Here is a 16108-nt window from a genome sequence, read left to right on the forward strand (position 1 = left end):
CCTTCAACTGATTGGATGAAGCACCCACATTATAAAGGGTAATCTGCTTTACTCAGTCTACTGATTTAAATGTAAAAGTAAGTCCTGACCCCACAGAATGGTTTGGCAAATATCTCCTAGTCTTTCAATTTTCTTGTAGAGTTTGTATAGAATTGTTGGTATTTATTCTTTAAATGTTTGCTAAAATTTACCAGTGAAGTTACCTAGGCATGCAGTTTTCTTCGTAGGGATCTTTTTAGCTATAAATTCAATTTTCTTAATAGATACAGGACTGTTTAGGTTATCTGTTTCTTCTTTGATGAACATTGGTAAATTTGTATCTATCAAGGAGTTGTCTGTTTCATCTAAACTGTCAGATTTATTGATATAAAGTTGTTCCTTCATTTAAATATCTGAAAAGCTTGTAGTGATTTTTACCTCTCATTTATGATACTAATAATTTTTCTTTTTTATTTTTTTTCCAAGTCAGTCTGACCAGAGGTTCATCAAATTTATTGATTGTCACTGTTTTGGGACTCTTTTTCTTTTTGAATATAGGTGTTTAGTGCTTTAAATTTCTTCCTAAGCACTTCAGTTTAATGTCATTTTTATTCAATTTAAAATAATTTTTTTTTTCATTTCTTGTTTTATCCATTTGTAATTTGAAAGTGTGTTCCAGAGATCATGTTTGAATTTTAATTCCATCATGGTCTATGAGGATCTTTGTATGACTTGAATCCTTTTAAATTTATTGATACTTGCTTTATGGTCTGGAATATGGTTATGTATCTGGGAAAATGTTCCATATGCACTGGGAAAATACATGTATTCTGATGTTGTTGGGTATTCAGTATTAGTAGATATTAGTATTCTGTAAATGTCAAGCAGGCTAACTTGGTTGATAGTGTTCTTCAGATCTGTTGTGCCATTACTGACCCTTGTCTACCTATTCTGTCATTTATTGAGATATGATTATGGAAACCTCCAACTATAATTATGTTTTTCTCTATTTTTCTTTCTTTGTATTTTTACCATTTTTTTTGCTTCATGTATTTTAACTCTGATATTAAGTACAACTATATTTAGAATTGTTGTCTTTTTGGGAATTGATGCTTTTATAATTATGTTATTACCTTTTTTCCCCCTAGAAATGTTTTTTGATATGAAATCTACTTAGTGTGGTATTTATATTTCTAATCCAGCTTTATTTGCTTTGGGTTTGCATGGTGTATCTTTTTTTCCCCATTCTTTTAATTTATCTCTATCTTTATAGTTAATTGAATTTCTTTTTTTTTTTCTTTTTCAAATGGAGGTACTGGGAATTGAACCAAGTACCTCACGCATGCTCAGCATGCGCTCTACCAACTGAGTTATACACCCACCCCCTAATTGAATTTCTTCATGACACAATCCGATAGCAAATTTTGTGTCATTTTGGCTGGGCCATCCATAGTATCTTGATGTTTGGTCAAACATTATTCTGGATATTTTGGGGAAGGTATCTTTTGGATGTAGTCAACATTTAAATTGGTGGCCTTTGAGTAAAGCAGGTTACCATCCATAATATGGGTGGGGCTTATCAAATCAGTTGAAAGCATTAATAGAACAAAGACTTACCTTCCCCCGAACAGAAAGGAATTCTGCCAACATAATACCTTTGGAGTTGAATTACAGTATTTTCCTCAGTCTCCCAAGTACTTGTCAATCTTGTAGATTTTGTACTTAGCCTTCACAATTGCGTGAGCCAATGTTTTAAAATAAATATTTGTCTTTCTCTGAGTATATACACATCCTGCTGCTTCTCTTTCTATAGAAAACAATGACTAATACACATAGTGTATATGGTTGGATGTTTTATTACTGTGAGTCACTCAGTCTTTTCATTGTGTTTCAACTTGACTTTTAATGTAATTTTTGATAAGGCTTTATCCTCATCTAGCATTTAATTATTTATTTGTCTCAGTATAATTTTTTCCCCTTTGTTTCTCCTTTTCTTTGTATTTGAATTCTTTTAAAATTTCTATTTAGTTTTGGATCTCTTTGTGTAGTTTTTTTAATGATTACTTCAGAAATTTCACAGTATACCCAGTGTTAATATTCTACCTTTTCAAATACAATACAGAACCTTTGCAAGTACATTGATACCTTTAACTTCCACCATTGTTCCATTTTACATCTAATGCATAGACAATGTTACAATTTTTAGTTCCACTTGTAATAAGTAGTTTAAAGAATTTAAGAGAAGGAAAAACTTACATTTATTCAGAAATTTACAGTTCTTTGGATCTTCCTTCATTCCTGAGGGAAGCATTTCTTGTTGAATAGTTTTGAGGGAAGCATATTTTCTTAGTTTTTCTTCTGAAAGTATTTTTGTTTGGCCTTCATCACTCAAGAATATTTTTGTTGCATGAGAATTCTGTGTTCCTAGTTTTTTTCTTTCAGTCCTTTAAAATATTTTCTGTCTGTTGGCCTCCGTGATTTTTAAGGAGAAATCTGTGTTAAATCCACTCTTTCTTTGCTAAATATAATGTGTTAGATTTTTGTACTTGCTTTCAGGACATATTCTTTAGTCTCTCCTCACTCCTCTATACTCCCTGATGTTTCATTTTCTTTGTTATTATCATTCAAATTTAAGCCCTTGTTTTATTTTTAAAATTAATTAATTAAAAAAATTTTGGGAGGGGTAATTAGGATTTATTTAATTTATTTTAATGGAAGTACTGGGGGTTAAACCCAGGACCTTGTGCACGCTAAGCACATGCTCTACCACTGAGCTGTGCCCTTATCTTAAAACATTTTTTTTTGTTTCAGATATTTTCTCTTTTATTTGGATTTCTAGTGAGTATTAGAGCTTTTATACACATCTGAGTCTCTTTTTAGTTTCTTTGAATCACTTTTCTCTCTGTTCTTCAGATTTGATACTTTGTTTATATAGAAACTTGATATGTGTGATAAACATGATCTTCAAGTTTATAAACTTTTTCTTTGCTTTTTCTATTTTCATATTGAGCTCATCTCATGAACATTTTATTTCAACTATTATACATTTCAGTTTTATAATTTCAACATGGTGAATTTTTATATTTTCTTTCTTTTTATGAGAATGCTATTTTCTGATCCATTTAGTCTGTATTTACCTTTACCTTCTGGAGCATAGTTGTAATAGCTTCTTTAAAATCTTTGTGTGCTAAGTCTAAGAATTTGCCTATCTCATTAGCATCTGTTCATTGTATTTTCCCATGAGAAATAGTCACATTTTCTTGGTTCTTCATACATTCAGTATTGTTTAATATGTCAAGGACATTATAAGTGTTATCTTTTATAGATTCTGTGTCTTATAATCCATTAACAAATGTGATTTGTTTTGTTTTGTTTCAGCAAGAAGGATCAGATCACAAGTTCTACCTATCCTTTGTGGGTGGTGGTTCTGATGTCACTTCATTTTAAAAACCTCTCTTGTCTTGCTTTGGGTCTTTCTTGCACATGTACCATTCAGGGATTAGGCCTAGAATTTGGTAATAATTCACATCTTCTTTCAATTTAGAAAGACTTGATATTCTGGTCTGAGTCTGTCCCATACATGAGCATCTCTTGGGTCAGTTTAGGGCTTTTGCAGGTTTTTACACATATTTTCAAGTTCCTTCTCTCTTGTTTGCTTATTTTTAGGACTCCCCCTTGCCTCTCTAGCCTGTAAGTGCCCATTTTCTCAGTGTCTCTAACCAGAAGGACAGTATTTCTCAGAATATTAGCTACCTGAATGTCTGACAGGGACCAACTTTGAGCCAAGGACTCATTCTTAGGTCATATTTTACAAGAGAAAGGTGAAGATTGAGACTCTTACCTCTAAAATGGGTAATCTCCAAGTATTAGGTCTCCTGCACCAATATACCTGCTTTTGTTCAGTTTCCAGAGTAGTTAGGAAAATGCTTTTTAAAATTGTATATTTTTTCTATAGTTTTAGTTCTAATACACAAAGTAGTGAGGCTATTATGCTTATTACTCCATCTTGGTTGGACAAATGTATAATGGCTTGTGCTCATCATTATGCAGAATATTTTCTCGACTCTAAAAATCCTTTATGCTCTGCCTATTCATCCCACTCCCCTCCGAACCCAACCACTGATCTTTTTATTATGTTGCTAATTTTGTCTTTTCTAGAATGTCATATAGTTGGTATCATACAGTATGTAGCCTTTCCAGATTGGCTTCTTTCACTTAGGAATAAGCATTTAAGATTCCTCCATGTCTTTTCATAGCTTGATAGCTCATTTCTTGTAGGGCTAAATAATATTTCATTGTTTGGATGTTCACAGTTTATCTGTTGACATACTGAAGGACATCTTGGTTGTTTGTAAGTTTTGGTAATTATGAATAAAGCTACTATAAACATGCTTGTGCAGGTATGTTTGTAGAAGTATGTTTTCAGCTTTGTTGGATAAACATCAAGAAGTGAGATTGCTGAATTGAATAGTAAAAGTGTTTACTTTTGTAACAAATCGCTGAACTATCTTCCAAAGTGGTTGTACCATGTTGAATTCCCACTGGTAGTGATGAGAACTCTTGTTGCTCCCCATCCTCACCAGCATTTGGTGCTGTCAGTCTTCTGGATTTTGGCCATTGTAGTAGGTGTGTAGTGGTAATCTCATTGTTTCTTTAATTTGCATTTCCCTGATGACATATAATGTGGAGCATTTTGTATCCTACTCTTATTTGCCATCTGTATACTTTCCTTGGTAAGGTGTCTATTAAGTCATTTGTCCTAATTTTTTTTTAAATTTAATTGGTTGTTGAGTTTTAGAGTTCTTCGTGTATTTTGGGTAACAGTCCTTTATCAGATATGTCCTTTGCAAGTGTTTTCTCCCAGTCTGTGTCTTATCTTCTAATTCTTTTGATACTATCTTTTGCCAAGCAGTTTTTAATTTTAATGAAGTCTAACTTATCAATTTTTTTTTTATTGTGGATTGTGTCTTTGATGCTGTATCTAAAGAGATGTCACCATATCCATGGTCATCTAGGTTTTCCTCTGTGTTGTGTTTTAGGAGTTTTATAGTTTTGAATTTTACATTTAGGTCCATTTTTAGTTAATTTTTATGAAGGGTTTAAGGTCTGTGTCTAGATTCTTTGGGTGTGGATGTGTTGTTGTTCCAGCATCATTTGTTGAAAAGAGTACCTTTGGTTCATTGTCTTGCTTGTGTTCCTCTTTTGTCAAGATTGGTTGACTATATTTATGTGGGTCTGTTTCTAGACTCTCTATTTCATCAATCTATTCATGTATTCTTTTGCCAGTACCACACTGTCTTGATTACTATAGCTTTTTAGTAAATCTTGAAGTCAGGTAGCATTAGTGTTACAACTGTATTCTTTTCCTTCAATACTGTGTTGGCTATTCTGGGCCTTTGCTCTCTATAAACTTTAGAATGGTTTGTCGATATCTGTAAGATAATTTTCTGGGATTTTTGTTGGAATTGCATTGAATCTATAGATCAAGTTAGGAATAACATAGATCTTAAGAGTACTGAGTCTTCCTACCCACAAACATGGATTTTCTCTCCACTTACTTAGTTCTTTGATTTCATGCATCAGTTTTATTGTTTTCCTCATATAGATATTGATTGTATTTTGGTTAGTATATATCTAAGTATTTCATTTTGGGGAGTCTTATGTAAATGTATTGTGTTTTAAATATCATATTCCACTTGTTTATTATTGGCACACAGGAAAGCAATTGACTTTTTTATATTAAATTTGTATTTTGCAACCTTGTGGTAATCACCTATTATTTCCAGGATTTATTTTGTCAGTTCTAGATTTTCTTCATAGTGATCATGTCATCTGCAAACACAGACAGTGTTATGTGTTCCTTCACAATCAGTGTATCATTTATTTCCTTTTCTTACTTAACTGTTTTAACAAGAACATCCTGTACAATATTGAAAAGAAATGGTGAGAGGGGACATTATTGCCTTTTGCTTCATTGTAGTGGGAAAGTATTGAATTTCTTCCCATTAAACATAATGTTAGCTGCAGGCTTTTTGTAGATAGTCTTTATCAAGTTGAGAAAGTTACCACTATCCTTAGATCTATTTGGAGTTTTTAAAATGAATGGCTGTTGGATTTTTCAGACACTTTTTCTGTATCTACTAATATAATCAGCTATTTTCTTATGTGTATGTGATTACATCAGTTGATTTTCAAATGTTGAACCAGCCTTGCATACCTGGAATAAATCTCACTTGGTGATGGTACATAGTTCTTGGACTTTTTTGGATTTGATTTGCTAATAGTTTGCTGAGGATTTTTTCATTTTTATTAATGTAAGTTATTGGTCTAATGTAAGATATTGATAGTTTTCTTGTAATTTCTTTTTCTGGTTTTGTTGTAGGGCAGTGGTGATTCATAGAATGAGTTAGAAGTATTCCTTCTGTTTCTGAAACAGATTGTAGAGAATTGGTATAATTTTTTCCCCTAAATGTTTAGCAGAATTTACCAGTGAACCCATCTGGATTTGGTACTTTCTGTTTTGGGGGGGTTACTCAGTATCTTTAGTAGATTTAAGCCTATTCAGATCATCAATTTTTTTCTTATGTATGTTTTGACAGATTGTGTCTTTCAAGGAATTGGTCCATTTCATCTAGGTTATAGAATTTGTGGGCATAGAGTTGTTCATAGTATTCATTTATATCCTTCATATGTCTATGGGACATGTGGTGAGACACGTTCTTTAATTTATGGTACTAGTAAATTATGTCCTTTTTTTTCTTATATAAACTATATTTAATGTAAGAATTCTGTGCAGAGAGTTTATACTAAACCTGAGTATTTACTTCACAATCATTTAAAAAGAAATGTTAAAACCTAGTTGAAAACCAAGAATCAGTCATTTTAGTATTTTAACACAGCATATTTCTAAACACAATTTTCAGCAGTCCAGAAGCACAGACTGTCCTTTCTCTTTTTTCCTTAGCCTGAGTAGAAACTTATTGATTGTATTGATCTGTTTGAAGAACCAGCTTTTGGTTTTGTTCCTCTATTGATTTTTTAAAAATTTTATTGATTTCTTACTGTTGAAAACTTACTAGTTTTCTTCTGCTTACTTTGGATTGAATTTTCTCATTCAAGTGTCCTAGGGTGGAAAGTTAGGTTATTGATTTTAGATCTTTTTTCTTTTCTAATATATGCATTCAGTGCTATAAATTTTCCTGTAAGCACTGCTTTTGCTGCATCCCACAGATTTTTATAAGTTGTGCTTTCATTTTCATTTAGTTGAAAATACTTCTTTATTTTGAGATTTCTTCTTTGTATTTAGAAGTATGTTGTTTAACCTTCAGTTATTTGGCATTTTGCAGCTTTATTTCTGTTATTTATTTCTAATTAAATTCCGTTGTGATCTAAGAGCAAATTTTTCTGAGAGTGATAATTTACAGTCTTTACATTTGTTGTTTAGGTGTTGTATGGCCCCAGATGTGGTCTGCTTGGTGAATGTTCCATGTTAGCTTGAGAAAAATATGTACTTTGCTATTGTAGGATGAAGTAGTCTGTAGATGTCAGTTATATTCAATTGACTAATGGTATTTTTGAAGTTAACTATGTCCTTACTGATTTTCTGCCTGCTCGATCTGTTTCTGAGAAAGGTATTTTGAAGTCTCTAATTATGATAATGGATTCATCTGTTTTTCCTTGCAGTTCTGTCAGTTTTTGCCTTCCATAGTTTTAGGCTCTAAGTTAGGTGCATACATGTTAAGGACTGTTACGTCATCTTGGAGAATTGACCGCTTTATCATTATGTAATGCCCTTCTTTATCCTTGGTAACTTTCCTTACTCTGAAGTGTTCTCTGTCTGAAATTAATACAGCTACACTTGCTTTTTGATTAGTATTAGCGTGGTATATTTTTCTCCATTCATTTACTTTTAATCTTTATGTAACTTTATATTTAAACTGGGTTTCTCGCTATGGCTAGGACTTCCAGTATAATACTGTACGCCAGAAATTGACATTATATTGATATTGACATTGACATTATAAACTGACTATACTTCAACTGAAAAAAAAGGGGAAAAAATTTTTAAAAGAATAGCCAAAAAAAAGTGGATTTCTTGAAGACAACATGCAATTGATAAGCAAGTTTTTAAACATCAGAAATGTATATTAAAGTCACTCATACTTGAAGTTAGGCTTATAGTCATGTGACTATATGAAAAATGTACATATATACATATATATCTTAGATATTTACTTTTTGAAAAATCTAGTAATTTATTTTTAATTTTAATTTATTCAGTGTTATCTATAAACTGATGGCATCAACAAGTGAAGGAATCAGAGTACAAGCTCTCAAGGCAATGGGTTATTTTTTAAAACATCTGGCGCCAAAGTAAGTATGCATGAAATCTGAAATAGAATATGTATGTTACTTACTTATTTTAAAAATCTTTGGAATAATATTTCCATCATGTGATTCCTCTATTCTCACTTCTCTTTATTTTTATTCATAAAATGCTATATAAATTTAATCCTATTTCTACTTATCAAAAATAAAATAGGAACAAGAGTATATATATGGTTTGTGTTTTTACTTAAATTTTCCTTTTTTTTTTAATTTATTATGAGAATACATTTGTATACATAGAATTCTAGGTACCATGGGGACTTCATTTCAGATGGCTTGATCATTTGCTTTATCTGTTGTATTAAGCTGACATGTTAACCTGAATGTTTGCCACATAGTTTGTTCTGCTATACACATAACTAAAAACTGAAACTTACATTTTTTTTCTTAGCTTAATGTAGGCATTCAAATCCTATCAATTATTCCTTATACCAGGATTGGTTTATTATAATAATTAACAATTTTGGTGGTAGAAATTTATTGGTAAACTTTCAGTCCAGCTGACTGACTGTAAATAAAGTTTCACTGGAACACAGATACATTTATTTGATTATTATCTATGGCTGCTTTTATGTTACAGCAACAGTGTTGAGTTGTTGCTGCAGGAAACATAGTCCGCAAAGCCTAAAGCATACAATATCCAGTCATTTGCAGAAAAAATTAGACAAATCCAGGAGTAGAATTAAGTTTGTGGTCCTTCAGTTTTTAAATTTTTGCCTGAAAGTTTAATTTTACTGTATTTATCTTCACAGTATTCATTAAAAAATTTGCTTACATTTCTTCTACCTTTTCTTCTGTATTGTTTTTCGACTTTACTTATATGGCTTTAGGTTATTATTTATAGTAGAGCTTAGCTCAGCGCTGACAGCGAGTAGCTGCTGATTAGTAAATATTCGCCCTGAAGATCTTGATGGAGGTTTTGCTGTCCTCCGGCACAGCCAGTCTTGTATGTTTTCACCCTTCATTGCACCTGTATTGTAGTGTGTCTTTCTCTGCGTAAAGACTTTGTGGCCATGTAAGTTGTAGGTTGAAGAAAATTGGGAGCGTTATTGAGTGGAAATTTGTTGATGTTAAAACATTTTTGTGCCTCCTTTGTCAACGTGCATACTAAATAATGAATAATAAAACTCTACCTTTGATTTTTTTTTTTTTTCTATCTAATTGCAGAAGAAAAGCTGAAGTCATGCTTGGACATGGATTGTTTTCACTGTTAGCTGAAAGACTGATGCTTCAGACAAATTTAATCACAATGACCACATACAATGTCCTTTTTGAGGTAGGAATGTAGTTAGAATTTTATCTTACTAACTTTTTATAATGAAAATACTGGTATAACTGAGCTGCTAGTGTCTAGATGAGATAAGATCATTCAAGTTTGATGCACAATTTTGGAACTAGTTATATAAAGGAGATGTGGCTGCATCTAAATAAATTAGTCTGTGAATTATTAAACAGTGTGGACATCTCTGTTTAAGTATTTTTCTCCATTATATTGACTATTTGATGTTTCATTTTATAATTAAGTAAAAATAGAGCTATAATGAAATTATTTGTTTTACATAATGTAGAAGATATTTAACATGACATTATTAGACTATACTTAATGTTGATTAGTGTTGTGTTAAAGTTCATTAGTAGTGATTAAGCTAATACAATCTATTGTTTTACTTCTGTAGATTCTTATAGAACAGATTTGTACTCAAGTAATACATAAACAGCATCCAGATCCTGATTCTTCAGTAAAGATCCAAAATCCTCGTATGTATTTAGTATACTTTTATTTTTTTGATACCTGCTTTTTGCTCTTACAGCTTTATTGAAATATGGTTGATGTATAACATTGTGTAATTTTAAGGTATTCAGTAATTTTAAGGTATTCAGTCTAATAATTTGATACATGTTTATGTTGTGACATGGTTACCACAATAAGGTTAGTCCATCACTTCACATAGTTAAATTTTTTGTTGTGTTAATGTGTGGTGAAAACTTTTAAGATCTATTTCCTTAGCAACTTTCAAATACACAATATAGTATTAACTGTGGTCTCTGGCTTATACATTGCGTCCCTGGAACTTACCCACCTTATAACTGGAGGTTTGTACTCTTTGAGCACCTTCACCCGTTTCTCCCACTCCCATCCTTTTTTACACTTTTTTTAAAATACCTTTTGCTACTAAAAGGAAAGTCATTGAAAAACCTAAGTTGATGTTGAAAACACATTTTTTCAAATAATATTTCATTACAAGCATTAATATAATACTAGTTTTATTTGTGTTTGATGTTGAGTATAACTTCAAATTGCCATTAGGTTCTGTGGAAATGTTTATATATAGAGGTTTTTGAAGAATTATATGCATAAGATCTTGATTTAATTATATTCAGTTTTTGGTAAAGTTTTGATTGAAGTATTTAGTGATGTCAGGCTAAATTACATGAACCACGGAGGTAGCTTTCTTCTTAAATTACTGTCAATCTAGAAGTATCAAGTTTGGAATTAAAAAACATCTTTTTTATTGTTTATGAATTTAGTCTTGGTTAACCATTTTTCTTTTGATATTTAGAATTCTTAAGCTTATATACCAATGCACATTTTTCATCTTTTAAGATTATTGACATTAAAAAACTGGTTTGTAGGGTTTACAGAATTAATTTTTATGTGACGAATTGTGTTCATGTTTGTTTTAAAAACATGTATGTCTAAAGTTTAATTTTTCTCAGCCTTCAGGGAGATGTGATACCATTTTAGAGAGCAAGAAAAGAAAGAATACCTTGATTTTATATATATAATGTGAAATATATTTTTTTGTAGTTTGGGAAAGTTGACTTAATGAAGTAAGAATTTTAAAATATGTTAATCTGTGTAACGTATTAGCTTAGAAAGATAGGCAGTATAATGTGATGTTTAAAAACATGGGCTGTCTGGCTTTTCAATCGTGTCTATATGTCTTAATAGTTAAATGGCTGGGTAAATTACTTAATTTCTATGTGCTTTAGTTTTCTTATCTCTAGAATGAGGATAATAATAGTATCTTGCTATCACTGTATAAGGATTAAATGTGTTAATACCTGTATTTTCTTAAAACAGTGTCACACGAAGGTATATTCTCAAAATTAGTGATTATCACCATCATCATCACTTTCATTACTACGATTATCATTATCATTGTAATCATTGTTCAGGTAGAGAGAATTTGAATTTGTTATTAGAAGAATTCAGAAATTGCTACCAAAATATGATTAATTTTCTGATAAGTATGTTCAAACTTGATATTTTGAACTTGTTGCTTCAGAATCACCAAAAACCTTGGGAAATGCTAGTTTGGAATTCCTCAATTTTTATTTGGGTAGGAAGTTGACATATTATTTAATTTTAAATTCAAGTTGTAGCTGTTTTTGTTTCTTTAAAATTTGGTATCTATATATTTTATAGAATTTCTATTCTTAAAGCTTAGTACTAGAAATTTAGACAGCGTTATGTTCAAGACCATTACAACAGCAGTTTTATTTGTGTTTGTTCGGGATGTTGAATAGGTTTTAATTCTCTTTTGAATTTTTTAATATCTAGTATAACTTTTAGAATTATGGAAGAAAATCTTGACAGCTTTTAAAAATCATGATAATGAAAGAATATGTGCATATTATAAATTTTGTTGAAGAAGCTGAGAATTTATTCTCTTTCTGAGATTTTGATTATAGTTGTTTTTTTTTTTTTTTTTTATAGATATGCTTTACTCGCTGGCAGAGGTTAGGGAGAGGGTGTCAGCAGTTTTACCATCATTTAATTCATTTATAATTTAATTTCATTTATAACAACCTTTTAAAATTCAACTTTACACATTCTAATGATGAAATTTAAAAATCCCTTTCTTGTTTACAGACGTTTTCTAATGAATGTATTATCAGTCTTGTCTGCAGATGATAGTTTATAAAACAAAAGAGGATGTTTTCAGGAGACATTATCAAAGAAATGAAAGAAATTGCAATATATTGGTGATCTTCCATCATGAAGTTTTTTGTAGTGTTTTGGTTTTTACTAATTTATGAATTTTACTAATTATCTTACAGAGATACTAAAAGTAATTGCGACCCTACTTCGAAATTCTCCCCAGTGTCCAGAGAGCATGGAAGTTCGCAGAGCCTTTCTTTCTGACATGATTAAACTTTTTAATAACAACAGAGAAAACAGAAGGTAAGCAGGACTAGAAAGCATTTACTTGCAATATTCGAGTCTAGCTTTGAATGGGCCCATGTTTTCTAAAGAAAATTTCTTTAAGAATACTATGAAATGAATTTTCCAGAAGCTTTTTTCATTAAGGTTATGCAAGTAATGTACCATACAGTCAAATTGGGTTTTTAATACCACATTCTTGAATTGTTTTGAATACATAATAAAGCTGTTTTTTTGTTTGTTTTGAACTTTTGATGTTTAGAATTCTTTCAGGTGATTAATTTTTTTAAGTAATTCAGTATCCTCTTATAATTTTCAGGAGCTTGCTACAGTGTTCTGTGTGGCAAGAGTGGATGCTTTCTCTCTGCTATTTTAATCCTAAGAATTCAGATGAGCAGAAGATAACAGAAATGGTATATGCCATATTCAGAATCTTACTCTACCATGCAGTCAAATACGAATGGGGTGGCTGGCGTGTGTGGGTAGACACCTTATCAATCACACATTCAAAGGTAAGTTTCTGTATGAAAGTGTATTTCAGAATTTTAAATGTCTATAATTTTGAGTTTTATTTATTTATTAACATTTTATATACTTAAAATATGGGAAAAATGCAGATTATTCTGTGGAAATGTAGTGAAATGAACAACTGAAAAAAGGAATGACTAAAAAATATGAAGTATTTACAACTTCTTCAGAAGCAAAATAGTTTTTTTTTCTCCACATATCATTTTCACGTGTGCTCAAGTTAATACAATGAAACCTCATAATCCAGAGTAAAGGAATTTATATTTTCAGCAGCCATTTTCAAGCAAGGGTTCTCTGAATTTTATGGTATTTTGAAGCTTTGAACACAAGGTGGCACACTATATTCAAAGATGGGAAGTTATTTTAGTAACGTAAATTGGTTGAGTAAACAGAAAAGCTCTGGCTAATTTTGCCTTTTCTCATGTTACAGTGAGTTAAATTGGTTTGGGAGAATCTACTAATCTCTTTTTTTGAAAAACTCAAGCTAGGGTTAACTTATTTATGTATAGCTTTTGTTTAAAATTGTTAATGAAATGTGTTATGCATACAAAAAGGTATAAGCAATAATGTACCTAGTACTGTTTATGAAATTGGGTTCCCCATCCCAATTGCTTTGTCTACCATTTTTAGCCCCTCTCTCCTACCCCGCTTACCTGAGTTTGGTGTTTTCATTATGTCTGTGTTGTGTGTATTTTTAACTACACACACATACACATACACACACACACTAAAGAATTTTTAATTTCATGTTTACAGTCAATATAAGTGGTATTAAGGCATTTTTCTGCAACTAGCTGTTTTTACTTATTGTTTTAGATTTATCCATATTGACCAATGTAGCTGTGTTCATTTTTTCAGTTGTATTGTATTCCACGGTATGACTTTATCCATTTACGAGTTGATGAGCATTTTTGATGCATTTTGTATGTATTGGGAAGTTTCTCTCTAGAGAAAAATATCTTCCTGGAAATAGAATTGCTGATTTGTAAGATGCAGATGTTGAACATAATAAGATAATGCATTTCCTTTTCCAAAGCGGTGTAGTAGTGTACATTCTCTCCAGCAATGTATTACCCCATATTACCTCATCACTTGCTATGGCTGGAGTTAAAATTTTTTGCAAGTTTGATGATGCTATGTCTCCATAACATTAATTTGCATTTTCTTATTGTTTTGTGGGAGTTCTTCATGTTCTTGGTCTTAATCCTTTGTTAGCTGTATTGTTTATGAATGTCTTATGCCAATTTATTCCTTATCTATTTATTTTTGGAGTTTTATGTTTGTGTCTTCTGAGGAAATTTTACATCTCAAATAATTAATGTAGTAAAATTTATTAGTTTCTATTTATGGTTTGTGCTTTTTGTATGTTTAAGAACTTTCTATAGATTCACAGAAGGAATATAATTAAATAAACATTCATATTATAAATTGACTAGAAGGCATAAAGAATAGAAACGATAAATTTGATATATCTTTAAATGTTTCATTTTACTGACTATCATAGTTATTACTCTGGAATATTTTGCCATTCTATTGGAATATACTGTCATTTTCTAAATATATGTTTTTGGTTGTTTGAATAACTTTTAGCTCTTTGAAGGCACCTAAGAGTTACTCATTCTGTCTCCTCCTTCAGTGAGAAGAGGTGTGTTCCTATCATGAGGATTTATAAAGATACATTAGATCAGAAGATATTACCATACAAATTTATGTTTGAGAATAATCCAGTGCTAGATGGAACAAAGGTGTGATTTTATAAAATGGCTTTCTTTTAGTCACTACATTTTTTAGCTGACCGGTTTAGTCTAAGGCAGAGTTCAGCCAAGCATGGCCTGAGGGCCAGTCTGGCCTGACCTGTTTCGATAAATAAAATTTTATTGGAACACAGCCGCTCCCGTTAATTTATATATTTTCTATGACTGCTTTCATGCTATAAGTATTGAGTATTTGCAACAGAGACTGTGTGGCCCCCCAGGCCTAAAACATTTACTGTTTGACACTTTACATAAACACTTTGCCACCTCTTGTCTGACTTACTCTAGTTTGTGCTGGTGCACAGCTGATCTGGTTTCTGTTGTAGTGGGCTGCTGAAGTCTGCACTGATTTTCTTCTAGTATTGTTTTCCTCTTTACAAAAGATCATGAAGAAAAACAGGATTGAGTTTTGGCTTCACATAATTCGGATTGGATTTCAGAGATATCCGGGAGAATTGTAGGTTACGAAGTACCTGTATAAATTAGGTTTTTCAAATTTTCTAAATAGTATGTGTTAATTTGGTGCTTTTGCATACGCTTTATGCTGTCAGGTCCTTAGGAAGAATGGTTAGAGGAGTATAACCTTTAGAACAGTAATTTCTTGAAGCACAGCCTGAAGATGTTGGGAGCCTAAGAGACCATTTCAGGGAATGGTGAGGTTTTCCTTTCCCAGCTACTTACCTAGTTAGAGGGTGGGTTTTCCATGTACTTCAACCAAAGCAATATAATGCAACAGATTCAATATAAAAACAGATATTAGGAAGTAGCCTTCTTCTATTTAGCCAAAATGGAAAGAGATTTGCAAAACTGCAATAATACTGCTCTTCTCATTATTATTTTTTTGTTTTGAAAAATAATCATTTTTCAGAAAATATGTTACTTATACTAACATACATTGGATGGATTACTATTTTAAAATGAATTATTTGTAAATTTCTTAGTTTTAATTTCTAATATGATAAGTAGTAATAGATATACCTCATATAAATAGAAGGTTTGGGGGATGTACTTTTGTAAGAGTGTAAGGGATCCTGAGACCAAAATGCCTGAGAACTGCTGAAGTCCTAGGCTAGGGCCAGTAGCCTAGTCTCCTAGAATTTTCTATCCAAAAAATAAAAGGGTTGGACTAGGAGATATCTCAGGTACCTTTGAGTTTCTGAGCATCTATTACTAAGTATTTACATCCAGTCACCATTCCATTTGTGTAAGTAATGAAGGGAACATGAACTTTGGAGACAGGATAGTCCTGGGTTTGAATTCTGATTTATAGTGATTTTTAGTTGTGTAAACT

General features: G+C 31.4%; 1 protein-coding gene across 5 annotated transcripts in view; it reads left to right on the forward strand.

Annotated features, from left to right (window-relative positions):
* LRBA (LPS responsive beige-like anchor protein) overlaps positions 1-16108 on the forward strand; it is a 620799-nt gene that overhangs the window by 108315 nt on the left and 496376 nt on the right. For all 5 annotated transcript variants that reach the window (XM_031464854.2, XM_064490742.1, XM_064490851.1 and 2 more), the window contains exons 18-22: positions 8260-8352; positions 9535-9643; positions 10044-10125; positions 12433-12556; positions 12855-13047. In XM_031464854.2, the coding sequence (XP_031320714.2) occupies positions 8260-8352; positions 9535-9643; positions 10044-10125; positions 12433-12556; positions 12855-13047 (601 nt within the window). The remainder of the gene's footprint in view (positions 1-8259; positions 8353-9534; positions 9644-10043; positions 10126-12432; positions 12557-12854; positions 13048-16108) is intronic.

The sequence above is a fragment of the Camelus dromedarius genome, chromosome 1, assembly GCF_036321535.1.
Source record: "Camelus dromedarius isolate mCamDro1 chromosome 1, mCamDro1.pat, whole genome shotgun sequence".
NCBI lineage: Eukaryota > Metazoa > Chordata > Mammalia > Artiodactyla > Camelidae > Camelus > Camelus dromedarius.